Source organism: Mustela lutreola, chromosome 4 (assembly GCF_030435805.1).
Source record: "Mustela lutreola isolate mMusLut2 chromosome 4, mMusLut2.pri, whole genome shotgun sequence".
Lineage (NCBI taxonomy): Eukaryota > Metazoa > Chordata > Mammalia > Carnivora > Mustelidae > Mustela > Mustela lutreola.
The window spans coordinates 40,349,979-40,376,077 of NC_081293.1; the positions used below are offsets into that span (position 1 = coordinate 40,349,979).

Below are 26,099 nucleotides of genomic sequence, written 5' to 3' on the forward strand. Positions count from 1 at the left end.
AAAACTTCAGTATGGTGTCACTTCTAAGCCTCAGCTGTTGTTCGTGAGATCAGCGAGGCACTTTGTCTCCCAAAGGGAAATGTCTCTTTAAATTAATGATAATTTATAATATGTGCTTAGCGCTTGCCTGGCACAATTTTAATGCAGTGTTGTAAGGCTGCCTTAGCCTTTACAGGGTGGAAATGATGCCAAGTCCAAGGCTCACACCAGTGCCGTTAAGGGCTCAGGTGCTCAGGAGTGAAGGACTGCTGAGGCCTTGAGCTGAGGCTGGGGTCAGGCCAGGGCCAGCCCCAGTCCCGTGTCCAGAGGGGTAGGGTGGACCATGGGAAGGGCCCAGGGAGGGCGCCAGGGGCACTGATGACAGACAGCCCGGCTTGCCGTCATGGGGAAAGCCTGCGCTCTGCAGATGGATGTGGGCCCTGGTTCAGATGTCTGCTTGGCAGCTCCACAGCTATTTGACCTTGGGCAAGTCACACTGGAAAACGGGAGTGGGGTGGGGGCGGGGTGGTCGTGGCAGCCGCGGCAGCGGTGCCTCCTCCAGGACCACCATAAAGAGTAAATGTCAGAATGAAATGCCCTGCTCTGTGCCTGGCACACACTTGGCAATAGATGGCCGACGCTTTTCTGGTTGATGACCTTCGGCTGGAGAAGACAGAAATCTGGATGGAACTTCCTTTCCTCCTCTGGGCAACTGGAACTGGCTAATTCGGGTCCCAAAGTGCCCGAAGCCCATCACACCCAACTTTCCCTGCCTGTGTCTGTGTTCCAGGCCCTGATCCCTTGGGCAGCCCCTGGAGCTAGAGGGGCTCCTGCCCTCCCCCAGGCTGGTCCCGGGAGCCTCCCAGCCTGCAGGCTTTCTTCCTTGTAGCTGCTTGCCCAGCTGGCTTTGATCAGGCTCGCACTGAACCACATTTCTGTCTTCATTTATCCCTGTTTATGTTTCCTTGCAAACAAATGTCATGTCTTTCCCACGAGGCCTCTCTCTAGCCAGTTTGTTTTAACCCTGTGCAGACAGGGATAGTGTTTGGCTCTTCATCCCAGTCCTGTTGGCTGCACCCATTGAGCCAAATCCTGCCTGGGACCCAGAGGCGGGTGCTGTTCCCGGTCCCCAGGATGGGCCCACTGGCCCTGCTGTGGAGAATCCGAGGGATGGATGGGTAGCAGGCGTGGCATTTTGCAAATTCTTGCTTGTGGGTCTGTATTTTATTTTATTTTTATTTCGTGAGTACTTAAATAAAAGTAAAAGTAAGCAGTTGCTTGTTTTATTACATGTTTATTGCACAGAAATTAAAAAATAAACAAAAGGATAGGGGAACCCTCTTTCCAAGTATAAATGTTACTCACATTTTGGCATGTGTGATTCCCGACCTTACATGTGTGTGAGCATGGAGATAGATGTAGACCGTGTTTTACCTAACGAGTATTCTATGGTATATTTTTTTACTTCCTACACTGTGAACATACTCTGCTTTCTTCATGAATGGCATTGTATTTCTTCATTTAGTTGTCCCATAATTTATTTAACCCAGGGAATCTCTAACTTTGTTAGGCATCCAAAGCAATCACAGCGAGGACTTATTTAGACACAGGTTGCTGGCCCACACTGGAGCCAAGCCCTAGAATTTGTAGTTCTAACAAATTCCCAGGTGGAAGCTGATACCACCCAATCAGGTTAGCCCAAACTCCTGGCTTGGGACACAGGTCCGTTTGGAGCTTATGCATGTAAATGACACTGCGGTAAAAACGGACTAGCAACATCTCGGGCCTATCCCTCCTTCAGGATACATCCCTAAAGGCAGGGTTGCCGAGCCAGATGGTATCACAAGCTTCAGGTTGTTGCTACGTATTGCCAGAAAGCTGGTTTCATTTATTTTTCTACCAGAGTCTATCAGTTCTGGACTTTGTATTTATTTCACTCCTGCCCCTCCTCCTCCTCCTCCCCCTTTTCTAAATAAAATGTTCCCGTCACATGTAGCTAATCTAGCCGAGAAAGCTAGGTTCCTGAGCCACAGGCTGTGTGAACCCAGAACACCTCCCGTACTGATCTGAAGCTTGGCTTCTTCATCTATTAGAAGGGAAAGAATACTCTTCTGCCCCGTTCCTGGGTTGCTGTGAGAATCATAAAATGATGCCTGGGACAGCCCTTTCTAAATTGTGACCCACATGCAGGTGGGGGGAACCTTGAGCCCTTCCCTGAAGGATTAAGATACAACCCATATCTATATATGAGTGTATTTCCGGTTTTCATTTGCTTATTTATTTTTAGATTCCACATAAAGTGAAATCATATGGTATTTATCTTTTTCTGTCTTTTTTCACTTACCATAATACCTTCCAGGTCTATCCATGTTGTCCATCTTGAACGGCAAGATCTCTTTTTTATGGCTGAATAGTATTCATATATATATATATATACATATATATACATATATATGTATATATATATATAAAATCACATCTTCTTTACACATTAATGGACCCTTAGGTTGCTTTCATATCTTGGCTATTGTAAATAATGCTGTAACAGACCGGAGGACAAACTGGTGGTTTCCAGACAAGAGGGAGTCAGGGGATGGGCAAAATAGGTGAAGAGGCTTCAGAGGTACAGAGTTCCAGTTCTAAAATAAATAAAGTGGATGAAAAATACAGTATAGGGAATATAATCAGTAATTGTAGTAGCTTTGTATGGTTGCAGATAGTAACTACACCAGTTATGGTGAATATTGTGTAATGCATATAGTTATTGAATCATTATGTCGCACACCTGAAAAGAATATATTGCATGTCAACTGTATTTCAGTAAACAATTTTAAAATAGAGAATTTAAAATTTTTTAAAATTAAAAAAAAAGATATAGCCTATAGTGTAGAAAGTTCTGGAAAGTTATAGTGTAGAAAGTTAGATGACTGGGGGAAAGTTGCCTAGCAAGGTCTTGTCTTCACAGCCAGGACTGTGGGTTCCACCAGTTGCTTGCAGGAGCCCCCTCCTACCCCACTGTGGTATGAAAATAAATGATAACCCACTCACAGCTGAGGAGGGGTGGGGGGGCGGGGGAGGAGAGGCCTTGATTTTAGCCTTCTTCAATTACTGCCTAGTAACTACTTCCTCCATGCCTTCCTACAAGCTGCCACTGTGTCCTAAAATTTAGTAAAATAATTAGGAATTGATGAATTTTAAGTATTTAATAATTTTGTGTTTAATATAATTTATTTAATTGTCAGTTTGTATGAATTTAATTTTGATAAGGACTTTGTTTAACAACTGGCTTGCAAAAAGTTCTTGGAAAAGTTAACAACTGGCACCCAGAAGTGGCTGACCTTGGCACACCACTGGATGTCCATTTTGTCCATGAACTCGTGAAAAATACAAGTCACTTTTTCAACTTTATGCAGGAACAATGCGTGGTTATGCCGACTTCATCTTGTCCATTTGACGGAGGGCGACACTCACTGGTAATCTGAGTTATTTTGGTTTTGGCATTTATATATAAAATAGTCCAGTGTTAGTTCAGTGTTGCAAGGACTGAGATTTGGGATTCTGCTAAGACATCTCCCCAGCTCTCATGAGTGCAGCCAAGCTCCCCCTGCACGTGTCTCGTGCAGAGAGAAAGCTGGCAATTTGGGGGAAGCATGCTTTGTTTCCAGAACCTCATCAGTGAGGTCTTGAGAGATCAATTTTCAATTGCTGCTGTTCTTGCCTTTTAATTATCTTAGTTGGGCTTTATTGTGATCAGTTTAATTTGTTGTGTGTTGGGCGTTGAGTCCTACAGGGCGCCTGCTCCTTATCACATGACTAATGTTCGCGACCTGGAATTTTCTAATACATCCACTTGCATTTGCGTATACTTTGTGGCTCAAGTATGAGCCTTCATACCTCTTTCCCTAAAGCAGATAAACAACATAAAAAATTTTTTTGGTCTGAACAGTGATATTTCAGCATCTATAATGTACCACTGCCTGTGAGTCCATGCTATATGTAAACAGTCTATTAGGTATTGTAGCCAATGAAATCATAATAAATTTGCTGGGTTGTCTTCAAGTTTTGGGGAATAGTTTTAAAACTATAAATCAAAATTTAAATAATAATGCAGATGCTTGGAGGCTTCTTCTGTAAGTAATAAATAAGTCCTACCTGCTGGTCTCTGATCTTGATCAGAGTTGTTGAATTTCTTGTAGCCCAGACGCACATGGGATGGCTTCTGAGGACAGTTGTCTTTTCCTTGAGAAGTGAGCCTAGTAAAGCTGATCCTCTTCTCAATGACCCTGAAAGGCTTTTCTTCCCCTCTCCCCCAGGAGAGGGTGCCCAGAGTGCCCAGGGGCCTGCTGGTTCAGGTGACCAGGGGGTCAGACGCAAGAAGCACGTCTCCAGCCACCTTCTGTCCATTCCCCGCGCACTGTGGGAGTGCTGGAGCCCGGTTCTGGGCCCCTGCAGCCAATTCTCCCGACCGTGAACTCCTCCCATTTTCCCAACCTCAGCACGATGGTCACATGGAGCTGGGGTCCCTAAGAACCAGACCTCCTCATGGGAGTAGAGCCAGATAGAATCACAGGAATGCAAAGTGTCGTTCGATATTTTGAAAGTCCAAGAAGGTAACATAGCACATTGATAGAATGAAGGGAAAACACCCCATGGAATGACGACATTTGGTACAGAAAAAGCATTGGACAAAAGTCAGCATCCTTTCATTATAAAAGCATTCAACAAACTAGGATTCAAAGGGAACTTCTTCAACGTGAAAAAGACCATTTATAAAAGCCCACAGCTAACAGCATTGTCAATGGGAAAAGGCTGACCGCTTTCCGTGAAGATAAGGAGCGAGAGAAGAATGCTGGCTTTCAGCACTTTGATTCAGTGTAGATGGAAATTCTTGCCAGGGCTATTTGGAAAAAGAAAGAAATAAAAGGCATCCAGATTGAAAGGGAAAAAGCAAAACTGTATTTGCAGGTGACATGATCTTATGTGTAGAAAATCCTAAAGAGTTCACAAAAAACTTTAGAATTAATAAATATAAGCAAAGTTGAATTTTTAAAAAGTTGTATTTCACTACAACAGTAAGGAACAATCTGAAAAAGCTATTAAGAAAACAGATGCATTTACATAACATCAAAAAGAGTAAAATATTTAGGAATAAATATTTTATTAGGATATTCCTAATATCCTAATAAATATTTATTAGGAAGGGCGAGAAAGGTGAAACTAAAAGCTCCCCACCCCGATGTGGAAGGGGCTGGAGCCAGACTCACTGCCCTATAGGGTCCAGCTGGCAGCCAACTGGGGTGGTTCAACACACAGCCTCGTATTCGGGCCCCTAAGTCTTAGCCTCAGGTTTCCTTCTGGGGAAATTTCCCATAGGACTTACATGTAGCCTAACCTGGTCTTTCCAGAAATCATTCCTGAGGGGCCTGGGATCAGCTGTGGGGTTTGGGAGGGAATGTTGGGAAAGGGACAGTGACTGGCCTCTCCTGGGATATCTTTCCCATCCATTAAGCAACTATATTATCTCACAAAAGAGACCCTTTCTCTAAAAGGACAGGAGGGGAAGAAGCCAGTCTGAAGATGAGGATCTGCAATAAACCTTTTCTAATTGTGGGCATGGGAATAAAGCATCCCAGTTATCTGTGATCATATAGTCTGCTTGCCAGTGGGGATTGCAAATGCCTTGGACTTGAGCTGCAGGCTGCATGGGGGTAAGCCCAGCACACTTAGAAGTCATGGGGACGCATTGTTGACCTTTGGGGTCCTGGGATCTCACCTTCTAAGGTGGAGCCATGCTTCCAGAAGGTTCATTCCGTAAGAATTAGCAACTAGTGCCTGAGAGCTGTGTCCAGGGAGGCCTATGGCCAGCATATTTTGGACAAAGAGAGAGAGAGGATCCAACCTTTTCCCCAGAGCTCCCAGCGTAGCTGTCTAAGAACATGCATGAGGAGTGGCCAGCTGCCAGGATCCTAGAGCTCCTGGGTCATCATGTACATGGCCTCCAGCTGCGTTGTCCTTCCTACTAGCTGATATCACCCTTCCAAAGAAGCATATGTTGGAAGAAGACACTTCTGCATCCAGAAATCTTGTTGAATATTCGAGATCCCATGGAGCTAGAGCTAGACAGGGAGGAAGGGAGGGCTCTGGGGCTTGGAGCACTGCCACGGACCTGCCCGAGGACCCAGCCTGAAGCGTGTCCCCCTCCCTGCTCTCTGATGACAGAGAAGGCCTAGGCTATTTGTGTGGGTGGCCTGAGGTTAAAGTCAAAACCCTGAGACAGCTCCAAACAAACCAGGGGGAAGCAGAGGCCTGTCATTAAGGCTGACAGGGGAAAAAAAAAAAAAAATTCGAAACTCCCTTCCCCACTTGCCTGAGGAGCCTGAGGAAGAGTTCTTCGTATTACATTTCTCTGTGGCTGAGTTTTTCCTTATGTGGTCCACTGACTCACTTCTTTTTAAATAGTTACAAGAAACAAGAGAAAATGAACTCAAAAGATAGTACTTCCTTACTCGAATCCTCAAAGGGTCAGCTATCTTCTGGCACTTTCTCTGTAACGTTGGCACAGGGCGGAGGTCGTCAATAATTCCTGGGGATTGGCCTTCCCCAGGAGAAACTCCCCACTTGGGAGCCCACCCTGGCCGGCAGCAGCATCTGCGACGGGGTGGGGGGTCTCCCCGGTTTTCTCCCTCCCTCTGGTTGTTAAGTCTGATCAGAGGAGTGCTTTGCGGGGCAGCGGTAAGGGGGTGGGTCCTGCCTCGAGGGGCCCTATTTTCTAGCATGAGGAGAAGAGTGTTGTCTGCTGAAAACATTTGCTCTATCTGCTGGGCCACAGAAATGTCAGGTCTGATGCCGTGCCCGCCTGCCTGGCACCCTGGCCCGGCGGACAGGCAGTTTCTGGAGGCTCAAGGAGCTCTGGGGTGAACCAGTGGACTCTCCCTGTCGCGGAGACTGTGGCATGAGCCAACCTCAGGAGTTAGAGGGGAAGGGAGGGGAGAAGGGGCGTCTCCGCTTCCTGCCGTGCCTGCGGCTGGGCTGCTTCCTGTCAGCTGCTTCCCGGCTGAGAAAACCAGAGGCTGGGAAGAGGAGGTCTTGGAAGAAAAGTTAAGGCTGGAAAACACTCTGGGCCTTCTTGATGAGGTTTAGGGCTGACATGCAATGTGTGAAATGAGTTGGCCGGGACTCAGAGCTCCACGAAAATGCTGTGTTGGTCCTTTTGGGGTTTTGTGCACCAAGTCTCCTGGCTCTGACCGTGGAGCACGGAAGTTCTTGGCGAGGCTGGAGAACCAGCTGGAAAACTTCAGGGCCTGGGATGCAGTGGGCTGGGCGGGCCTGGGCCTTAACCATTCTTCCCTTCTTTTCCCTGGGGTAGGGCAGGACCCCTGTATGGGCCGCCTTACTGAGCTAACTATCTGCGTGGAGCAAGGGGAGGGGCTCGGAAAGAGGGCCTTCTCGTGGGCAGAAGCAACCCAGAGGCCACATGGGGTGAAGGCTATCTGCACACCTCTGGTGGGGCTTTGCTCTAAGCCACCTGCTGGGGAGTGGCCTGGTAGGAAACGGGCATTAGAGCAGCAAGGCAAAGCAGTCGGGCTTCCAGCTCATCCCTCCTGCCCTGCCCGTGCCTCGCCTAACCCCTCTGAGCTTCAACCTCCCTCTGGAAAGTAGGGTTAATAATGCCCGTCTGCCGGGGTCATTGGGAAGACTAATAGGGGCTTACGGAGATTCTGGTGGAATAAAGGAGCTGACTCATGTGACCTTGGATATTACTGTTTTGAGTAGAAAAAGTAAGAGCTAAAGAGAAAAGCAACCCTCCACAAACACTCTGAGGTCGTTAGTGAAGCAACTACATACAACTCTGAAACTGTTGTATGTGAAACCTGGGAGTCAACAAACCGGTGAATGGATGGTGGGTGGCAGGAGAAAGACTCCTAAGTTGTCTTTGGGGGAACCATCGGGGTCCCCCAGGACAGCACACTATGCAATAGATGCTGGTCAATGAGCTGCTGAACTAGAACATATTTAAACATTACGGGTAAGATCAAAAGTCTGTTGAATTATCAGGGCCCCATAACAAATTGCCCCAAACCTCATAAAAAATGGAGCTCTTATTACGCTCACTGTTTCTGAGGGCAAGGAATTCAGGCAGGGCTGATGGCTGGATTTGGAGGGGATGGCTATTCTCTGCTCTGAGATGTGTGGGGACCCAGCTGGAAGATTCTAAAAGCTCAATGGCAGAGGCATCCGAAGGCTCATTCACTTGCGCATTTGCTGGTTGGCTGGGACCTTTGCCAGGGCTGCTGGTTGGAGCAACTCCGTGGGGCCTGGGGTTCTTCACAACATGGTGGCTGAGTCCAAAGGGATGTAGAAAGAGAAACAGGGAGATCGAGAGAGAGAACCAGGAGGAATCCCTATGGTCTTTTATGGCACAGTCTTGAAAGTCTGGAAGCATTGCTCCCTGCCTTCTATTGGTGGAGGCAGCTACAAAGTCCACCTGGCTTCTGGAAGACAGAGAGCCTCTCTCCATGCAGCAGTGTCGACTTCACTCACGTTGTAAGAAGAGCATGTGGGATGGGAGATACACCAATGTGGCCATCTCTGGAAAATATAATCTCTTACAGCCCCATCTACTCTCTCTCCCTTTTCCAAGGTCACCACCGTTCCCAAGGGCAGGGGATGATCTTCAGATGTCCTCTATTCCTTTGCATGCATAGATAACTAAGACTTGGTTTAGGGCTTTTGTGGGAGGGGGTGCGTGTTTAATTTTCAGTTACTTAAGTGGAATTCCCTTGCATTTTTCCTTTTTGCAATTCACGTGAATTCACTTATTAGTAGATACAGATCTGTATTTTTTTACTATAGCATAGTATTCCACAGTTTGGTTATGGTGTAATTTATATAACGGCTTTTTCTTTTGATGGATCTTTGAAATGTTTCCTTTTTCTTTTTCTCTTATAAATTAGACGGCAATAAATATTTCTCCAGGTGTGATTTCATGCCCATAGCACAAAATGTGAACGTTTCCCAGGAAAGAGATGACCGGGTGAAAGAACACACCCACTTTTAATTGCATGGGTGCTCTCCAGTTGCCTTGAAGAAAGGCAGGTACACTGTTAGCAGGAGAGTATAAGTGTTCACTTCCTTACCCCCTCACGCTCCCGGAGAACTGTCAGTCTTTTTCATTCTTGCTTGTCTTAGGGGCAAACGCAATACACTGCACATCATGTGTTTTTAATTTGTAGTTTCCTCATTATAGTTAGGTCGAGTTGGGCTGAACATCTCATCTGTTTCTCAGCCATCTGCATTCCTTCTCCTGGGAATTGCTTGTTCATTTCCCTCACTGAGCTGCTCATGGCAGTTTCACTAAAAAGCAGAGAAATGCAAATTGAAACAATGAGGGTTTTTTAAGGATGAAGTTAAGAAAAGATGACAAGGATTCCCGATGCTTGTGATGATTGATATCATTTAGGTTCAGAAAAACCAGCCTATAATTAGGGTGTTAACTTATAGTTTCTTTCTATACACTTTTAATTAAAACACAACCCCAGCATCTTATGAAAATATCCCTAGTAGTTTTATATGAGGTAAGGCCAGTGGTGGCTTAAAGAAAAAATAGTGAATAAAAATTTTCAGCATCACTTACTCACTGAGTCTTCTTTTTCTCCTAGATTTTATTGTTTTTATCTCTTAAGTGTAAATATATAGGGGCACTTGGGTGGCCCAGTTGGTTAAGTGTCTGACTCTTGATTTCGGCTCAGGTCATGATCTCAGGGTCATGGGATCAAGTACCCGGTTGGGCTCCAAGCTCAGCAGGAGTCTGCAGGAGATTCTCTCCCTCTCTTTCTGCCCCTTCCCTGGCTCATGCATGTGCTCTCTCTCTCTCTTTAATAAATAAATAAAATCTTACGAAAATTCAAATATATAATGTGATCTTTTTCTGGACTACTTTTTTCTTCCATTGATGTACTTATTTTTTGCGTGATACCCCCTTATTTTTATAAGGCCAGCCTCTGGATTTATTTGGTAAGAGAGAACACGATCACTGTATTTCCTCTTTCCACCAGGGAACATTGTCTCTTTGTAGGTGTAAGTGTGACTTCTCATCACTCTGTAAAGCTCTGTGCTGTTCTCCTTCATGCAGTGGCCTTTTGTTCTAGAGAGGAGAATATTTTCCTAGGTGCTGTGTGGGTGGTGTGGGGGTTACTTTGGAATTATAGGGATTATTTCCAATCATTACCTTTTCGAGCTATTTAGATTTGCGGATGCAGAGGAATAGAGGTGGTGACCCTGAGCAGAGATGAGAGGGAATTGGAGAGAAGTATTTTGGAGAAAGTACATTCCAACATAAGGACCTCCAGGAGCAGAGAGAGGGGGCAGGCGGGAAGATGTGCCAGAGTGACTGTGTCTGGACTGAGGTTTTTGCAGGTGGAGAATGGAGGGGACCCAAAGTCATGGGGTGAGAACCATCTTGCCTCAGGGCAGCAGAAAACCGAGATGCAGAGAGAAGGCAGATCTGCTAGGTAGGCGTGCCCTTGACAAATACCCTCAGGAGCTCCAATGTATTGTTTAGTCATTCACTGATTTGATGATTATTTCTAGAATGCTTGTTCATGTGTCAAGCATTATTCTAGATGTTAGGGGTGTGACAGAGGAAAACTGAATGGACTCTCTTCCTCATGGAGCTTACCTTTAAGAAGAGAGATGAATACAGATAAGCCCATTGTGCATGTGTGCACAACATAAAATTGCTTGAGGGCAAAAACAAAAGCAGGGTAAGGGGGAAAGATGGGTGGACAGATGCTGTTTCAGCAGACTGTACTGAGAGATTGAGCCACCAGAACTTAGAGCAAGGTGTACCTGGTAGAAGGGCAAGTGCAAAGGCCCTGAGGTAGGCTGTTCCTGGCACCTGGGGACTTAGGCCATGGAGGGCCAAGAGGTCTAAATGAGGCAGGGGTGTGACACTGGGGAGGAGGTAAGATGTTCAGTCATCTGCTGTTTCCTCAATATCAGGTCAGCCTATTTTGATACTGGGTGATGACAGTGTGGGAGCATGTGTGTAGTTAAGTGAATGTGGTGTGAGTTAGAGTGTATGCATGCGTGAACATATGTGGGTTGTTAGGTAAATGTGTATATGAATTTGTATGTGTGTTTGTGTGTGTATGAATGTGTATGTATGTGTCTCTGTGTTTAAATGTGTGTATTTATGTATGTTTGAATGTATGTGTGTCTGAGTGATTATGTGTCAGTGTGAGGGTATGTGTGTTTATATATGTATAAATGTCTTTGTGGGGTATGTTTAGATGTTTGTGTGTCTATGTGTGTACAAGTGTTTATAGGTGTGTGTGTGTGTGTGTGTTCTGTGTTTTCGTCCCTGACAATAAACAAGACAGGAAAGTTCCCCATGGGGAAATGAGATCCTGATAAGAAGCCTCTCCTGGGCTCCAGGTGGGGTCTCAGTCTTTGCCATAGGTCACAGAACAGGCCAGTGTCATTGATGAGGTCACAGAATAAAGCCAGCATCCTAGTGACAGCAGGGAGCCCAGCAGCCACTTGGGCTGGGACCAGTGGAGGGCTTCAGCACAGCCCAAGCCATCTTTCACCAAAGAGCTGGAGCACTGAGTCCCCTGGGTGCTGGTGTCCAATCATGAAACGCCACTTCACGGAGCACAGGGTAGAACAGTCACCCACAGATGGCACCAGTCTCAGCCTGGCCAGCCCGGAGTCTATGGAAGAGGGCACGGAAGTGTGCTGGTCAGGTAGGTCCCAAGAAAGGGTGGAAGGGTGCTGCCAGCTGTGACCCCTGGGAAGGAGGCCCCAGAGGATGAGGAGTGGGCACGGGGTCACCCCTCAGTGCTGTTACAAAAGTGTTGTATTGGCCATAAAAATGGGTGGTGGGTATGCTTGAGGCCATTGTGAGTACTTGAGGGGATTTCAGAAGGTATGAGGATGAAACTGTAAAATGTTCATCATTATATATATTCATGTACATTGGACAAACAGAACTGGCATGTGAATCCCATGATTTCAGAATAATATAAAGAAGTCCTTTATAATAAATTGAGTAAAGTTAATCTAGAGCATCAATTTGAAGACCACAATGAAGTGACCGTGGGTAGCACCTAAGGATAATACCAGCTCATCAGTCAGCTAAGCTCTTTTTGCCTCAGTTTCCTAATCTGTCAAATGGGAATTACAACAAGGTGATTTCTTTCTTTCTTTTTTTTTTTTTCAATATTAATGGAGTTAAAACATGGCAAAACTCTTAGATGGTGATGGGGTACAGTGAATGTTCAAGGAGAGGGAGAGATGCTCCCTCTGTAAGACGGAGACACGTCACAAATGCCAAAGGGTATTGTGGGGCTGGAAGGCCTTGTCCAAATGATGTCCCATGCATGGTTTTTGAGATTGGTTTGCTTGAGTTTATATTTAAATTTAAATATTCATATTTAAACAGAAATATTATCGGTTTTCAGTACACAATTTGCAGAACTTTGGTAAGTATACATTTGGGTAAGCACCAGCATGATCACGATATGGAATATTTTCACCATCCCCAAAGGCTCCCTAGTGACCATTTGAAATCAGTTACCCTGCATCTACATCCCATCTACTCACCCACCCCCAGCTCCTGGTAACTCCTGATCTCTCCTCTCTCCCTGTAGTTTTACCTTTTCTGGAATGTCATCTAGGTAGAGTCCTACACTGTATGGGCTTTCTGTCCCGGGGCTTCCATTTAGCATATGCATTAGAAATTCTTCCACGTTTTGTCAGTATCAGGGGATCATACTTTTTACCAGTGGATAGGCTTGCCTGGTATGGATGTACCACTATTGGTCCATTCACCAGTAGATGGTCTTTGGGGGTTTAGTTGTTTTTGGTGATCTCATTCATACATTGTTTGATCCTCATCATTACCCCACGAGGTAAGCATTGCCATCCCCATCTTAGAAGGAAACAGCCACAGGAGCAGAAGGCACCTGCGCAAGGCCTTGGAGCCTGCGCCCTTTCAGAGTCCTGAAAGGGGGTTTCAGTACTGATCCTTGCAGGGGGCACTGATGAAAATGTCCTTCCACTTGCAGGGGCCATAAAGAGAGAGCAGACATCTCCACGGCCTGGACCAGCCGTTCCCCATGAGGATGACGTCTACTTGGCCAACAAGGCTCGGGCAATGCTAAGCTGGAGCAGCTCTCTGTCCTCCCAGTCCTCCTCCGAGTACCAGTCCTACTCCCAGTACCAGTCTTGTTACTCCTGCGCATACGATGACGAGGATGCCGCCCAGCAGAGCGTGTGCGCCTTCTACACCCACGTGCAGACCGTGCAGGGCGTGGCTGTGGCCTGGGAGACCGAGACGGGCTTCGAGCCTGTCAGCAGGAAACCCCGCATCCATGAAGCTGAGTTCATCAAGAGGCAGAGGAGGAAAGGCTCCTCCTTCGAGATGGCTTCCAACACCGACCTGCGCTGGGAACTGGAAGCCAGCAAGAACAACTGCTGCCCAGAGGAGGATGACCCAGAGCTGCTGGGGTCCCTCGAGTGCTGCCTGCAGGAGCTGCGGGACACCCCAGACTGGCTGGTCACCACGAACTATGGGCTGCGCTGCGTGGCCTGCTGTCGGGTCTTCCCCACGTTGGAGGCTCTGCTCAAGCACGCCCAGTATGGCATCCAGGAGGGCTTCAGCTGCCAGATCTTTTTCGAGGAGATGCTGGAGAGAAGGCGGGCCCGGGGCCAAGTTCAGGAGCAACAGCTGGAGGAGGAGGAACAGAGCCCTTCGGAAGGCAGTGAATGTTCCAGGCCGCATGCCAGGGTGCTTCCCTTGCGGCAGCAGAAGGAGTGAGCTGGAGGTGATGGGCCCAGTCCTGCCCTCACCTCCGGCACCTCGGTTGCTCCTTCCCCTGTCAGCAGGACCGGAACTACAGGTGCCGGGGGATGAAAGCCAGCAGGAGCTAGAACTGGGCGGCCATGACAAGGGAAGGGGAAGATCCCCTCCAAAGGGCACAGCATTTCAACCAGAGTCCATTTCAAACCTGAATCCAAAAACGTGGGCTTCAAATGTTTCTGACCACGGGCACGAGATCTGAAGCCCGCAAGCCTGTGGCTACAGGGATTTCTATTTTTGTTGGTAAATCAAGCAGGTCATGACTCACAGGAGAGCCAACTGCAGATGAAGCGTCAGCCCTATATTTTTCATTGTTAGGAACCCGCCATATGCCCTAGTTATGTCTTATTTTAGTGGGATTAAACTTGAGTAACTCAGAATTTAAGGCCATGTCTAAAGGAGTGAACCATGCTATTAGGTTGGAGCCGCAGGAAGTTGCCATTTCTGTAGGTTACACACCAGCACAGATACCTGGAGACAGGCAGGTTCCCAGAGGTAGAGATGGGGTCTGGGTAAGTCCTGCTAGCTGTGAGTTCACATAGGTCAACCTTATGTTTTAAAATGTTGTTGCAAAATTCGTTTGCACCCTGCTATGTGTCCCCAGCTCAGGGGGCTGCATTCATTCAAGAAAATACATGGAAGGCTCACTGTAGATTAGGCTAATGAAACATACAGCCCAGCCTTCTAGTGAGAGGCAGATAGAGTAGGCAATTACAAGGCAAGGGACTGAATCACATAAAATAGGTTTGGTGATCTCAGTGGAGGCCCCGCCCCCCAAAAAAACCCTCACATTGGTTGATGAGGAAGGAAGACTTTCCAAAAGAGGCAATGTTCATAAAGGCTTGGAGGACAGGTAGAATTAGTAAGACCAGGCCTTCTCAGTCTTGGTGCTATTGACATTTTGGGATGAATAATTGTCTTTGTGTCAGGGAGGGCTGCCCTCTCCATTGTAGGATGTTGGACAGCATCCCTGGCTTCCACCCACCAGATGCCAGTGGCATCCTCTTCCCTACAATTGTGACAATCAAAAATGTCCTGGATATTAACAAACATTCCCTGGAGGGCAAAATCACTGCTTGGTGGATAATCACTGAGCTGGACGAGAATGTGGATCTTAGAACAGGGAATGGCACAAGATCTTTGGTCAATTGCCAGTGACTCAGTCTGGTTGGAATGCTGGAGACATTTCTCCCCTCATGTGCTCCATAAAGATTTAGTACCTGCTATGTGCCAGACACTGTACTGGGCATGCAAAAAAACTGGTGAATAGGCATGCATGATTTCCTATGGAGCTTATGGCTGGTGGGCAAAAACAGACTCCATATATACATATTTAGAAATAACTATGGAAGTACTCGTTTTATGACCTCCAAGGCCCTCTATGGCCCAACTTTACTAACTTCTCCATCACCATTTTATAGCATTCGCTGTTTCACTCACTGTGCTCCAAGCTCTCATACCTCAGGGCCTTTGCACTTACTCTCTCCTCTAAGTGGAGTGCAAATCCTTCTCTGTCACTCTTTTGGATGACCCCTTGCTCATCTTGGAGGTTTGTTTTGTTACTTTTTCAAAGAGGATTTGCCCAATCATGCTGTCTTAGTGTAGGCCTATTTGCAGATGGTTTTAAAAAGAGAGCATAATCTGGTTCATATTTCAAACTCATTCTGGTTGTATGTGAAATATGGACTGGTACAGTTAAAAGAATAAGTAGGGAGATAGCTTAAGAGGCTCTTGGAGAAGTCCAGACAAGGGACAATGTAATGCTTGCCTAAGGCTTGTCACAAGCCATGAGGGAGTGCATGGATGTATTCAAGGCCTATTTGGGGACTTGGGGATGGGTGGATGTGGGGTGGGGGAAGTGGGTTTGTCAAGGTAGACTTGCAGGTTCCTAGCAGTAGTAAATGGTAGGTGGTGGTACACTACCAGATATGGGAAACTTTAGAGGAAAGTTGGCTGTGTGTGTGTGTGTGTGTGAAAGTGCATGTGTGAGTGTGTGAGTGTGTGTGTGTGTGTGTATGTATGTACATGAGTACAAGTGTCTGCATGTGGATGTACATGTCGAGGATGGTGGAGGTTGAAGTCAATTAGGACTAGGTCAATTCTAAATGCGAATGACACATCCAAGTACAAATGTTGAGTGGTAAGTGGTGTATGATTTAGAACTCAGAAGATCAGTCTGGATTAGAAACAAATTAGAAAGCTAACAGCACATGATGGTACCATATTTAAAACCACAACAGTGGATGGCTGAGGTTAAGTAGGGAGCTGGGTGGAGTTATACTGAAAGAGTGTGGCCTGAGAAGGAAAGAGAAATGGCATGGGGGCTGCTTTTCTTAGGAGTTTTCTTCAAGGTCAACAAAACTAAGATTATTTCGAGGAGGGATGAGCAGTGTCAAATGTGGGAGAATATGGGAGTGAGCTGAGGATGAGACATTTTTCATTTCATCTGGCATGTGGAGGTTTCTGATGGCTTTGATGGGAGCAGTCTCAGGCTGAGTGGGGCAGAGGCCAGATGAGCACAGGCCAATAGTGGACATGAGGCCAACCACAGGGAACAAGCATAAGACAACTCTGTTGGCAAGGTTTGTTTAAAAGGGGAAGCAACCATGGCTGTAGCTGTACAAAAGGAAATTAAAAAGATGAAGATAGGGAAGGGAGCAAGTTTACATGCTAATGAGAATGAATCAGTAGAAAGGAGGAGACAGAATGCAAGAAAAATGGGGAAATCCTAGAACAGTGAAACAGGTGAGAGGGGGCTGCATCCTGAATAGATATCAAGAAATGTGCCCTTGACAAGGACATTATTGTGTTCTCTGTTGCACTCATATGGACAGTAAGGTCAAGTAGGACTTAGGAGACAAAATTATAAAACTTGAATTCCCACACTTTCCCCCAAACCTACAAAGAACACTTGAGGAATTGTAAGCAAGTCAGGTTTGCATTTGCAAAAGATTACTCTGGTGAGCAGGGTTGTTGAGTGTGAATGAGAGGGAGCATTGCTGGCAAAAAGGAGTGCAGTTACAAAGTATTGAAGACAGGATGAGTTTGAGATATTCGAGAGATGGAAATGGTAGATTTGGCTAGTGTTTGATGAGGGTGGTGAGAAGAAGTTATCTAGAATGACTTCCAAATTTTTCAACTGAGTGGCTGGAGAATGTTGGGGCCATTTCTAGATAATGGAATAGCAAAGGAGAAGATTTGCTGGAATACTGCTGAATCCACTTTTGAATAAGCTCAGCTTATGATAGAAACATCCAGAGGGGAGTTAGAAGGAGCTGGAGCTTGGAAGAGTATTACTTGGGTTGGCAATTGCAGTCATCTACGTATATGTAATTAGCTAAGAACATGATGCCTTATGTGGGTCTCATGTGGGATGCATTTTCTCAACCTCAGTGGAACAGGAAGTCATGAGATCATCTTAGAATGGACATCAGCCCCATTGAGGATGTTATCACCAATTTTAAGATGCCACAGATTCACAGACTTTCTAAATTATGAAAGGAGCTGGAGGAGCTTTGAAAGGATAAAGGGATAGGACAATGGCCCAACTTTGTCACGTTCTTCTTAGAAGGGCTATTTGGTGTTTGACGGAGGCTCAGTAGGCAGGTAGAAGCCAGAAATAATAGAGCACTAGTGAGAACATTTCAATTTAGAAATCAGTGTGTGAAGAAAAATGAGGGATGGCATCTATGGTCTGGAATTTCAGCCTTTAAGACAAGTGTAGCCTTGATATTTTAAGGGTCAAGCATCATTCTAAAAACCCTGTAAATATTAAGTCATGTAATGCTCTCCACAATCTAATGAGGTGAGTACTATGATTAGTTTGATAGGTGAGTAGACAAAGATCTTGCCAAGGCTGTACAGCTGGTATACAGCAGACTCAGGTTTCACCCCTAGGCAGTGTGGTTTCAGAGCCTGTGCTGTAACCATCACATGAAGAAAATTTTAATGTAAAGACAGATGCAAGGTATTTAGAAAAGCAAACATGTCAACTCCACAGGTTGTATTTTCTTTAGATTAAGTAGCAGCAGCTGGAGATCAGGAGAAAATGATGGGCGTTCAGAATAAATGAAAGATGACAGAAACCTTGGGTAAGCAAACTTTTAATGTAGAGAATAACTTAAGCTGACACGTATGGGGGAGGAAAGGATAAAATTACTCTTAAATAGTCACTTGTTCTTAAAGTATAGCTTAAACTCAGCTGAGTTCAGTATTCATTTGTGGTTTAAACTCATCACTTTGTAAAAACCTGGGACTGCCACCAAATAAGGTAAGTATCAGGGTGGGTAAGGAGAACTCCTCCAGGGGATTCAAGGGACCTCAAACATTTTAAATGTTTAACCACTTTAGACCTTTTGTTTTCCCAAACCATAAAAAAAGATGCAACTCATTTTATAACACTTATGGAAACCTGGTAACAATGCCTGACAAAGACGGCACTAAAACAGTGAATACATCAATATCATTTGTAAACAACAAAATAATAGCTAATAGAGTTTTTTCAACTAGGATGCCAAGATAATTCAATGGGGGAAAGAATAATCTTTTCAGCAAATAGTGCTGGGACCACTGGATATCTATATGCAAAAAAGTGAAGTTGGGTCCCTACCTCACTCCGTATGTAAACATTAAAATGAAAAAGACCTAAATGTAGCAGTTAAAACTATAAAGCTCTTACAGGAAGACAAAGGTATAAATTTCTACAATGTTGGGTCAGGCAATAGTCTCTTAGATATGAGACCAAAGCACAAGGAAACAGAAAAATATAAATTTTTATTTAATATCCTGGAAATTAAAGTCAATAAAAGCATGAACATAAATAAGGGACAAAAAATCTCCATTTTTGGAAGAAGACAATATAGTTACCTTGTAAGTGCAAATGAATTAACTTGAGATCATTAAAGGTAAAGGGCTGAGACACAAAGTGGATATCGAAAGCTTTCTTGTGAATTAGGTGTGGCTAATTAGGAAATAACATAGACAATGCTCCATTCACTAGGTAGGCAGATATTAATGTTAAGTGTTGTGAAATGTCAATGTGATTACCTCTAGTTGATAATTATTGATAAATTTTGTTTTCTCTGTAATGCACATTTTTTTTTTTAAGGTTTTCTAGATGGGGAAGTGTGGCTTTTGTAGTAAAAGGAAACATTTAATCATTTAAATTAAATGTGATTGAATTTAAATGTAATTAAAAAAATTACTTCAGGTGAGAAGTGACCTTGGGGGCCTCCCCGTTCACATTTGTGGTCTACAAGCTTGAAGAACCCCAACTTCTAACATCACACTCCTTGGTCCTTGCAAATGACATTAGCTTTCATTCTAAGACTAACTTGTAATGGAGAAGGACCCAGCCAACTCCCTGAGTTATGTTACAAAGCTCTTTTTTTGGTATGTCCTTATGACTTATGGTAGTTGATGAAAGCTCTGAGTGAGAGGGAGATCTTGAAAGAGAACCAGGGTGGGAGCTCAGTTGAAGGAAGGAGTAAACAGTGAAGCTGGGAAAGGAATCAAGGGCCCTACAAACAGGGCCCTGAAGGGAGACCCAAAGGCTGTGCAAGAGGACAAAGGGAAAAAGAAGTTGGGGAAGGGAGACAAAAGGGTAGAGAAAGAGGAATGGCAGATATTAAGGAATACATTGACTGTGGAATGTGACATCACAAAGGGGGTCCAGGTCAGAGGCTGGTGGAAAAGGATGGAGGTCCCATCAAAGATGGCGCTGAGGTGCTCAGTGATGGATGCTATTATGGGCTGAATTGTGTACCACCCATTTTCATGTGTTGAAGTCCTAACCCCCAGAACCTCATGATGTGACCTTATTTGGAGATAAGGTCTTTAAGGAGGTAATTACAGTAAAATAAAGTTACAAGTGTGGGTTCTAATCCAATCTGACTGCTGTCTTTTAAAAAGAGTAGATTAAAACACAGATGTAAGAGCATGTGAGGAAGACACAGGGAGAAGATGGTCATCTAGAAGCCAAGCAGAGAGTTTCAGAAATACTGGTCCTACAGGCACTTTGATCTCAGACTTCTGGCCTCCAGAATTTTAAGAAAAGTAGTATATTGTTAGGCAGACCTAGGAAATAATTCAGATGCTGATGAGGAGGAATTAGAGACAGGAAGGCAGAAGCCAGAAAAGTCCATGTTTCCAGCGGGGAGCCTTCTGCGTCCCAGGTCCTTAGAAGAGCAAGCACAGAATGCGTGGTTAATCAAGGTTTATTGATTTAAATGCCCAGAAAGGCATAAATACATTTGGGAAAAAACCAGTTGACTTTGGACAAACACAGAGTGTCCTACCAGTCCCTAGGACTCTGAGGGCTTTGGGCATCTGTCAGAGGGTTTGGCAGAATGAATCTGGTGCATGAGTGCACAGTGGTGTGGGAATTAAGAGAGCCCAGTGTGTTTTCTCTGATTTTCTTCTATGCCTCTAATGTTTCCCCACCCAGTGTAATGGAGCTGAGGCCCCACCAGCAGATGGGCTGGGCACAGGGAAAATGGGGTCTTGGGTGTGCTGAGCTGTAGGGAAGATGGAATAAGCAGTTTATGAAAATACTATATCTAGAGCTCAGGAGCCAGACTCTGTGTGTCCATGCACACATGCGTGTGGGTATGAGCTTGTGAGTGTGTGAGCCTGTGGTGCATGCCACTCAGCCCTGGGCCCTGCTGTACTGGGCTCGGAGCAGAGCACAAGGACCTGGAGAGAAGGTCAGGGGACAGGGTGGGATGGAAACCATGAACATTAGGTTCTGTCAGCCTTCTTGACGCGCCTCCCAGTGCTCACCCAGCACCGCAGACTGAGCTGCCTTCGGTCTTAGGAGAAGGGAGTGAGAATGCCCCATTGCAGTGTTTTCTCCAACTTGAGTAGTTTCCTTGCAAAGCACAGAACCTTCTTACACATCCGTGTTGGCTTAAATTATGGCCGCTGAAAAAATTCACTCATGTAAACATTCAGATTGATAGTTGTTTACAAGTATAAAATAAGCATGCATTTATAAATTAAATACAGTGACAACAGCCATAAAAACTCAAACTAACAGCACTGATTTTATGTGACTGTTGAGCTGAGTGTTTGTAAAATCCACTTGCCTATGGGACTCAATGGGAGGCTGACTCCTCTGTGGGAGACGGGTTCTCACTGTCATGGGCAGAGATGACACGGTCTCCCAGTGTGGACACTATGGATACATAAACTCATCCACTTGAGGTGGTCCTGATTGCCAGCCTAATGCGAACTAGGGCATAAGACTCGTGTGCCACCTGGGGTTTATAAGGTACCCAGATTATCCACATGCTTTAAAATTTTTTATAGATCTTCCTAAAGTTTCAAGAATTCAATGACAGTAAAAGCCCTGGGGTTGCTCATGTTTTTCCCAGGAGAAAAACCAGAGAGCACTCATGTAGAATGTCCTTCATTCCATAGACATTCACCGGTTACTCCCACTCAGGCCCCAGAGCTGGGCTCAAGCAACAGGGACGTAGAGATGACTGAGAACCAGTGTCTGGCCTTGGGGATCAAACAGGGACATTCACTTAAGTATTAATGATGTTGCACATAGAGGTTTGTATAGGAAACCATAGGGGCTTGGAAGAGAAGATCCAACAGACTTTGGGGGCTTGGAGAGCTTCCTGGAGGAGGTGATGGATGCCCAGCAAAGGAGCTGAGCACAGGGACAATGAGGACTTGGATATGCTGAGAATCTTGAAAGTCCAGTTGTGTCCTTGAGGGGCAATTATTCCAGACATCCCAAGTTAAACTAAGACTGGGACTCTGCATTTCTAGAACAAAGGCTATCCTAATGAACAGAGAAAGAGGGTCCCCCCACCCCGAGACCTCACCACTTGTTCCCACAAGCTCTTCTGAGAGGCTGGTTAACGAGTCAGCAATTTCATCATCAGAGTCATTCATCGACTTAAAATTTTTCCTTCTGTACTACAATAAAAATATCCTTGCAAAGCTCACATAGTAAGACAAAAACAGCATGAAGTAATTCGTCAGTTTGCTACAGGGTCAGAGAAACTTCCTGAGGGCATGGAAATGCAGTTGGGTAGAACTGTGGAAGAGGAGTGGGGCCAGATGTTGGCCCTCACCTGCTGCGGACTGGGGGCCAGGAAGAGGGGCATGTTCTCTGGAGAGTTCTCAGCCCCCATCCATCCATGTGTGGGATGAGGTACATGTATATGTGCAGGTAGGGGAGTAAAAGGGCGGGAAAGATGGGCTGTCTTCTCGCTCACTGGGTAGCCTCAGCTTTCTCTGCCTCGGCAAGTTACCACAGTTGCTGCACAAAGAACTAGCTCCTTGTATCCTACCCTCCTCCAGCCGGGAAACCTGAGCCGAGCAACCTGGCTTACCTGAGATGGAGACCAGAGCTTTCTGTCCAGCAGTTGCCTGGGCTCCTCCTGTAGCTACCCGCCCGGTTTCCCCCTTGTTCAACCCTGGTGCTCTGAGTGAGCCAGTGTTTGGGAGGAACATGAGCAATCTGAATCTGATTTTCCTGGTTGGTTCTCCGTCAAGGTCGAGGGTAGCTAAGAGCAGCACTTAGCCAGCCCTGCTGACTCCCAAGGGACGTAGCCTCCCTCTGCAGAGGCAGAGTAGGTGTGAGGGCAAAGCCAGGCTGGCGGTGGGAGTCTGGGCTGACAGATGCCTAACCTGAGAGCTGCATGCAAGGTGGGTGCCGAAGAGCATGCTGTCCTGGAGTTGGCATAAGACAATCAATGGCCATTTTGTATTTGGACAGGATTCTGGATCTTGTCAACCTTCCTCTCACAAAATCCCAGAAGGCATCGATTGCCCCAGAGTACTGTATCAGCAACTTCCTTTCCCCTTGTCTCTCAATCTCTTGGCGAGGATACCACTAGTATTTTGTGCAGACTGGTACCTGGGTGCAGGATGGCCTATTACCCTTTAAGGCATTGTATCAGAGCCCAGTTCCCTGATGTCAGTTGTGGCCGCACCCCAAGATTGTTGTAACAGTCAAAAATGCCCCACACGTGCCCAAAGCACTCCTGGGGGGTCACACTGCCCCGTGACTGGAGCCACAGGTCATGTCCCTTAGGACAGGCTCTACTAAGCTCCACTGAGACTTCTTTCATTGGCCAGTCCGAAGCACGAGGGGGCATAATGCCAACGCAGCAGGAAGAGCGGGACCGGTGTGAACACTGTGGGGTATGACAGAAGGCTCAGGGGCTCGGTGGAGACCTCTTGGCAGGGTTCTGGCATGAAAGCTGCTCCCCACTCCAGATCCCCCTGGCCCAGTAAAGCCTGTTATTTACAAACACCGGGACGTGCCAAAGAGATATCTCTTCCGGAACTACTCTTTGTTAATTCCAGGTCAGCATGAGAAGATTAGAGATTTTTCTTGATTCTCCTGTTGCCGTTTGTTTTGGGATTAGTTGCCTCTCTCTGATAGTCGAGACTATCAGACTCTCAGAGACTGGGCCTGGTGGTGGGAGTGGGAGACCACAGCACAATCTGCTGGCTTCCCCCCATCTCTCTTTGCCAGCTCTCCTATTAGCTTCCTGTTTGGCGGCTCTCTCAAAAAAATCACCTGCCCTTCCTATCTCCGCTCTCCCTCTCTCCTTCCTTTATGTTAGGAGCCAAACTGTGGTCCTCAAAATTTGTATATCGATGTCCGAGACCCCAATACCTTGGAAATTGACTGTATTTGGAGATAGGGTCTTTATGAGGTAATTAAGTTAAAATGAGGTCATTAGGGTGGGTCCCAATCCTATATGTGTAAGAAGAGGAGGTTAGGACACAGACACACATACAGAGAGGACACCATGGGAAGACACAGGCCATCTACAAGCCGGGAAAAGAGGCCTGGTGCACCCCTGAAATAATGATCAATGACTTACCACGTGTTGTGCACTGCACAGGACTGCGTTTCTAAGAGCTCAGTACTCGGAGCTCCCCTTATCTCAGAGAACTAACCCTTTGGCAGTGGCATTTATTCCCAAGACATCCCGTGTAGGCTCGAGGATGAATCAGTTGTCTTTCCCTGCTTCTACTTTCATTGTGTTAGAGATCCTAGAATTCAGTATTTCTCATGGATCTCCTATCAGTGGTATTGGACATATTAGGCTCCATATAGCCCCTTCCTCCAAACCTGCTCTTCCCTAGCAGTCCCTTGCTCTGTGGTTCCAGGGGACCCTTGTGACATCTCCTCTCCTTCAGTGGGAACCACCACTATTGATTTGAAGTTCAAACTCCTGGGTCTACATCTCACTTCCCAGACACAACTGCTTTTCTAGATCCCCAGAAACCATCTATGAACTTTGAAAGTCCTGTGTCCTTTAGCCTCTGTGCTTTGACACACATTGCTCCCTCACCTGGAACAAGCCCCTCACCCCCTTCTTGGAGGACTCTCCCAGTGTCCTTCCAAGTTCAGTTCAAGGGCTACCTTCATTTGAATGTTTCCTGTTTCCAGCAGATAGTAAGAGGAAGTGGGCAAGGTCTCTATTGTGGTCAGAGATATAGATAACACATCTAGTTCTTTATCCCTCCCTCATTCCAGTCCTTTCCTTCTGGAGCCTTCTAGAATCTGGGTCCGCTTCTCTCTGCATCCAGCCAGCTTGCAGAGTCCCTAGTACAAAGCTCACAGTCAATGCTAAAGTCATGGAATGATCCCAGTTTATCAGGGTCACCAGTGAGATTGGTTTGCAGAAGCTCTTTCTATATAGATCTACTGTCAGGCTTACAACCTCACATTCCTTCCCTTTAGGGAATAAATACCCAGTGCGCCTCACAGCCCTTTCCAAGTCTCAAAGGGGACAAAATGCTGCAGGGTTCGTGGAAGTTCCACTGTTGCTAGTTCATGGCTTTTCCTTCTGCTTGGATGGACGCACCCCCTGTAAACATGATCTCTTCTTTCATACCCTTCCCCCAACCCCATCAGTTAGAGGTAAAACCCTTTTAATCCAAAATCCACTCCTTGTTCATTCCCTCCCTATGATAGTTCAAGTGTGCAACTGACTGCTTTTGGGGGTGAAATGCTGGCAAGCCATAAGGAGGAAATCTCAAAAATTACTCGTATAATCCCAGACTGAAAAAGCAACCCAGAAATCTGCCCAACACCATAGAAGGGGGTGTTTACTTTTCCTTGGTGCTTTAATTTAGGGATATAGTTGCTGTACACGAAATCAAGCTAATTCTTGAACCATGCCATACTCTCATCTCAGACCCAGGTTTTAGCAGACGACTGTGTAAGGAAAGAGGAGAGACCAGCTATTTGGAGGGAATTTGGATTTCTAAGATTCTTTTGGTGGTGACTGATAGAATCCAGATTAGCTGAGGAGAGCTTCCACATCGCTCAGTGTCCACAGGGACCTGTATCCACTTTAGAATAGTCTGGATCCTCATCTGGAAACTCCAGATAGGGATTCTCAAAAGAGGTAATTAAAAAAATAATTGGCTTGCAGTATTAATTCTTCTAATTCAAAACAGTATTATTCTTCTAATTCTAAGTCAGACCTGATAGAGTCAGGGACTGGACAAATACGTCAGTGGAGGATTTTTACATCTTAAGCTGGTGAGGGAGTACGCAGGTGGCAGGGTGAGGGCCTTTGCTACTGTGGTCCAGAGCCAACTGAAATATCTAGTCTCCTCTGGGTCGCTGATTGCTTCTACCATGGGAAATGGGTGTATTTTCCCATTCCTGTGCCATGCAGCACAGATCTTACCAAGATGGTCTGGTAGATTATTTGGCAAGCTGAAAAGTACTAAGAGAGCACACGGTTGAAAACAGAACAATGTCACATATCACAGTAGCACACAAAAAGCACTTTCCAGCCCCAAATCTCCAGCATAGCACCAGAGAAAGTAAAGCGAAGAGTGGGTACTTAAGTCTAATGCTGGGCTGAATATCCACTCAATCCTTTGGGGAGAGACTGATATTTAGAAAAGATCCAATAATCAAAGCAGGAATTGACTCCTTCAAGTGTGACCAACATGTATAAGGGGCTCCTTCTACTTTCCACTGACTAGAAGAGTAAATTGCAAGCACGAAGTGTGAAGGGAGGTCACAGCAGACACCGAGCAGTCCTGCCACCCCCTTAGCTCACTGTCCACATCCTGGACGGTCACGTGGACATGCCATTTTACATACGTCGCCTTCATCTGGAAAGTAAAGCGCAGAGATATTACATCGCCAAAGGACCCCACACTGTCACCCAGGGTCAGGTGCTGGTTGGCTTTCAGAGCCAACACTCTTCCTCCGACACAAAGGCAGGGTCGCATGTCAGACACTTGGAGGCCCACA

At 45.9% G+C, this 26,099-nt stretch overlaps 1 protein-coding gene across 1 annotated transcript; it reads left to right on the forward strand.

Moving 5' to 3' along the window:
* The first annotated feature begins 11,502 nt into the window (after nt 1-11,502).
* On the forward strand, nt 11,503-14,247 carry FAM170B (family with sequence similarity 170 member B). The gene is made up of 2 exons (XM_059172619.1): nt 11,503-11,726; nt 13,050-14,247. The coding sequence occupies exons 1-2, from the start codon at nt 11,615-11,617 to the stop codon at nt 13,799-13,801; spliced, it is 864 nt and encodes a 287-aa protein (XP_059028602.1). The 5' UTR covers nt 11,503-11,614; the 3' UTR covers nt 13,802-14,247.
* Nucleotides 14,248-26,099: the final 11,852 nt, after the last annotated feature.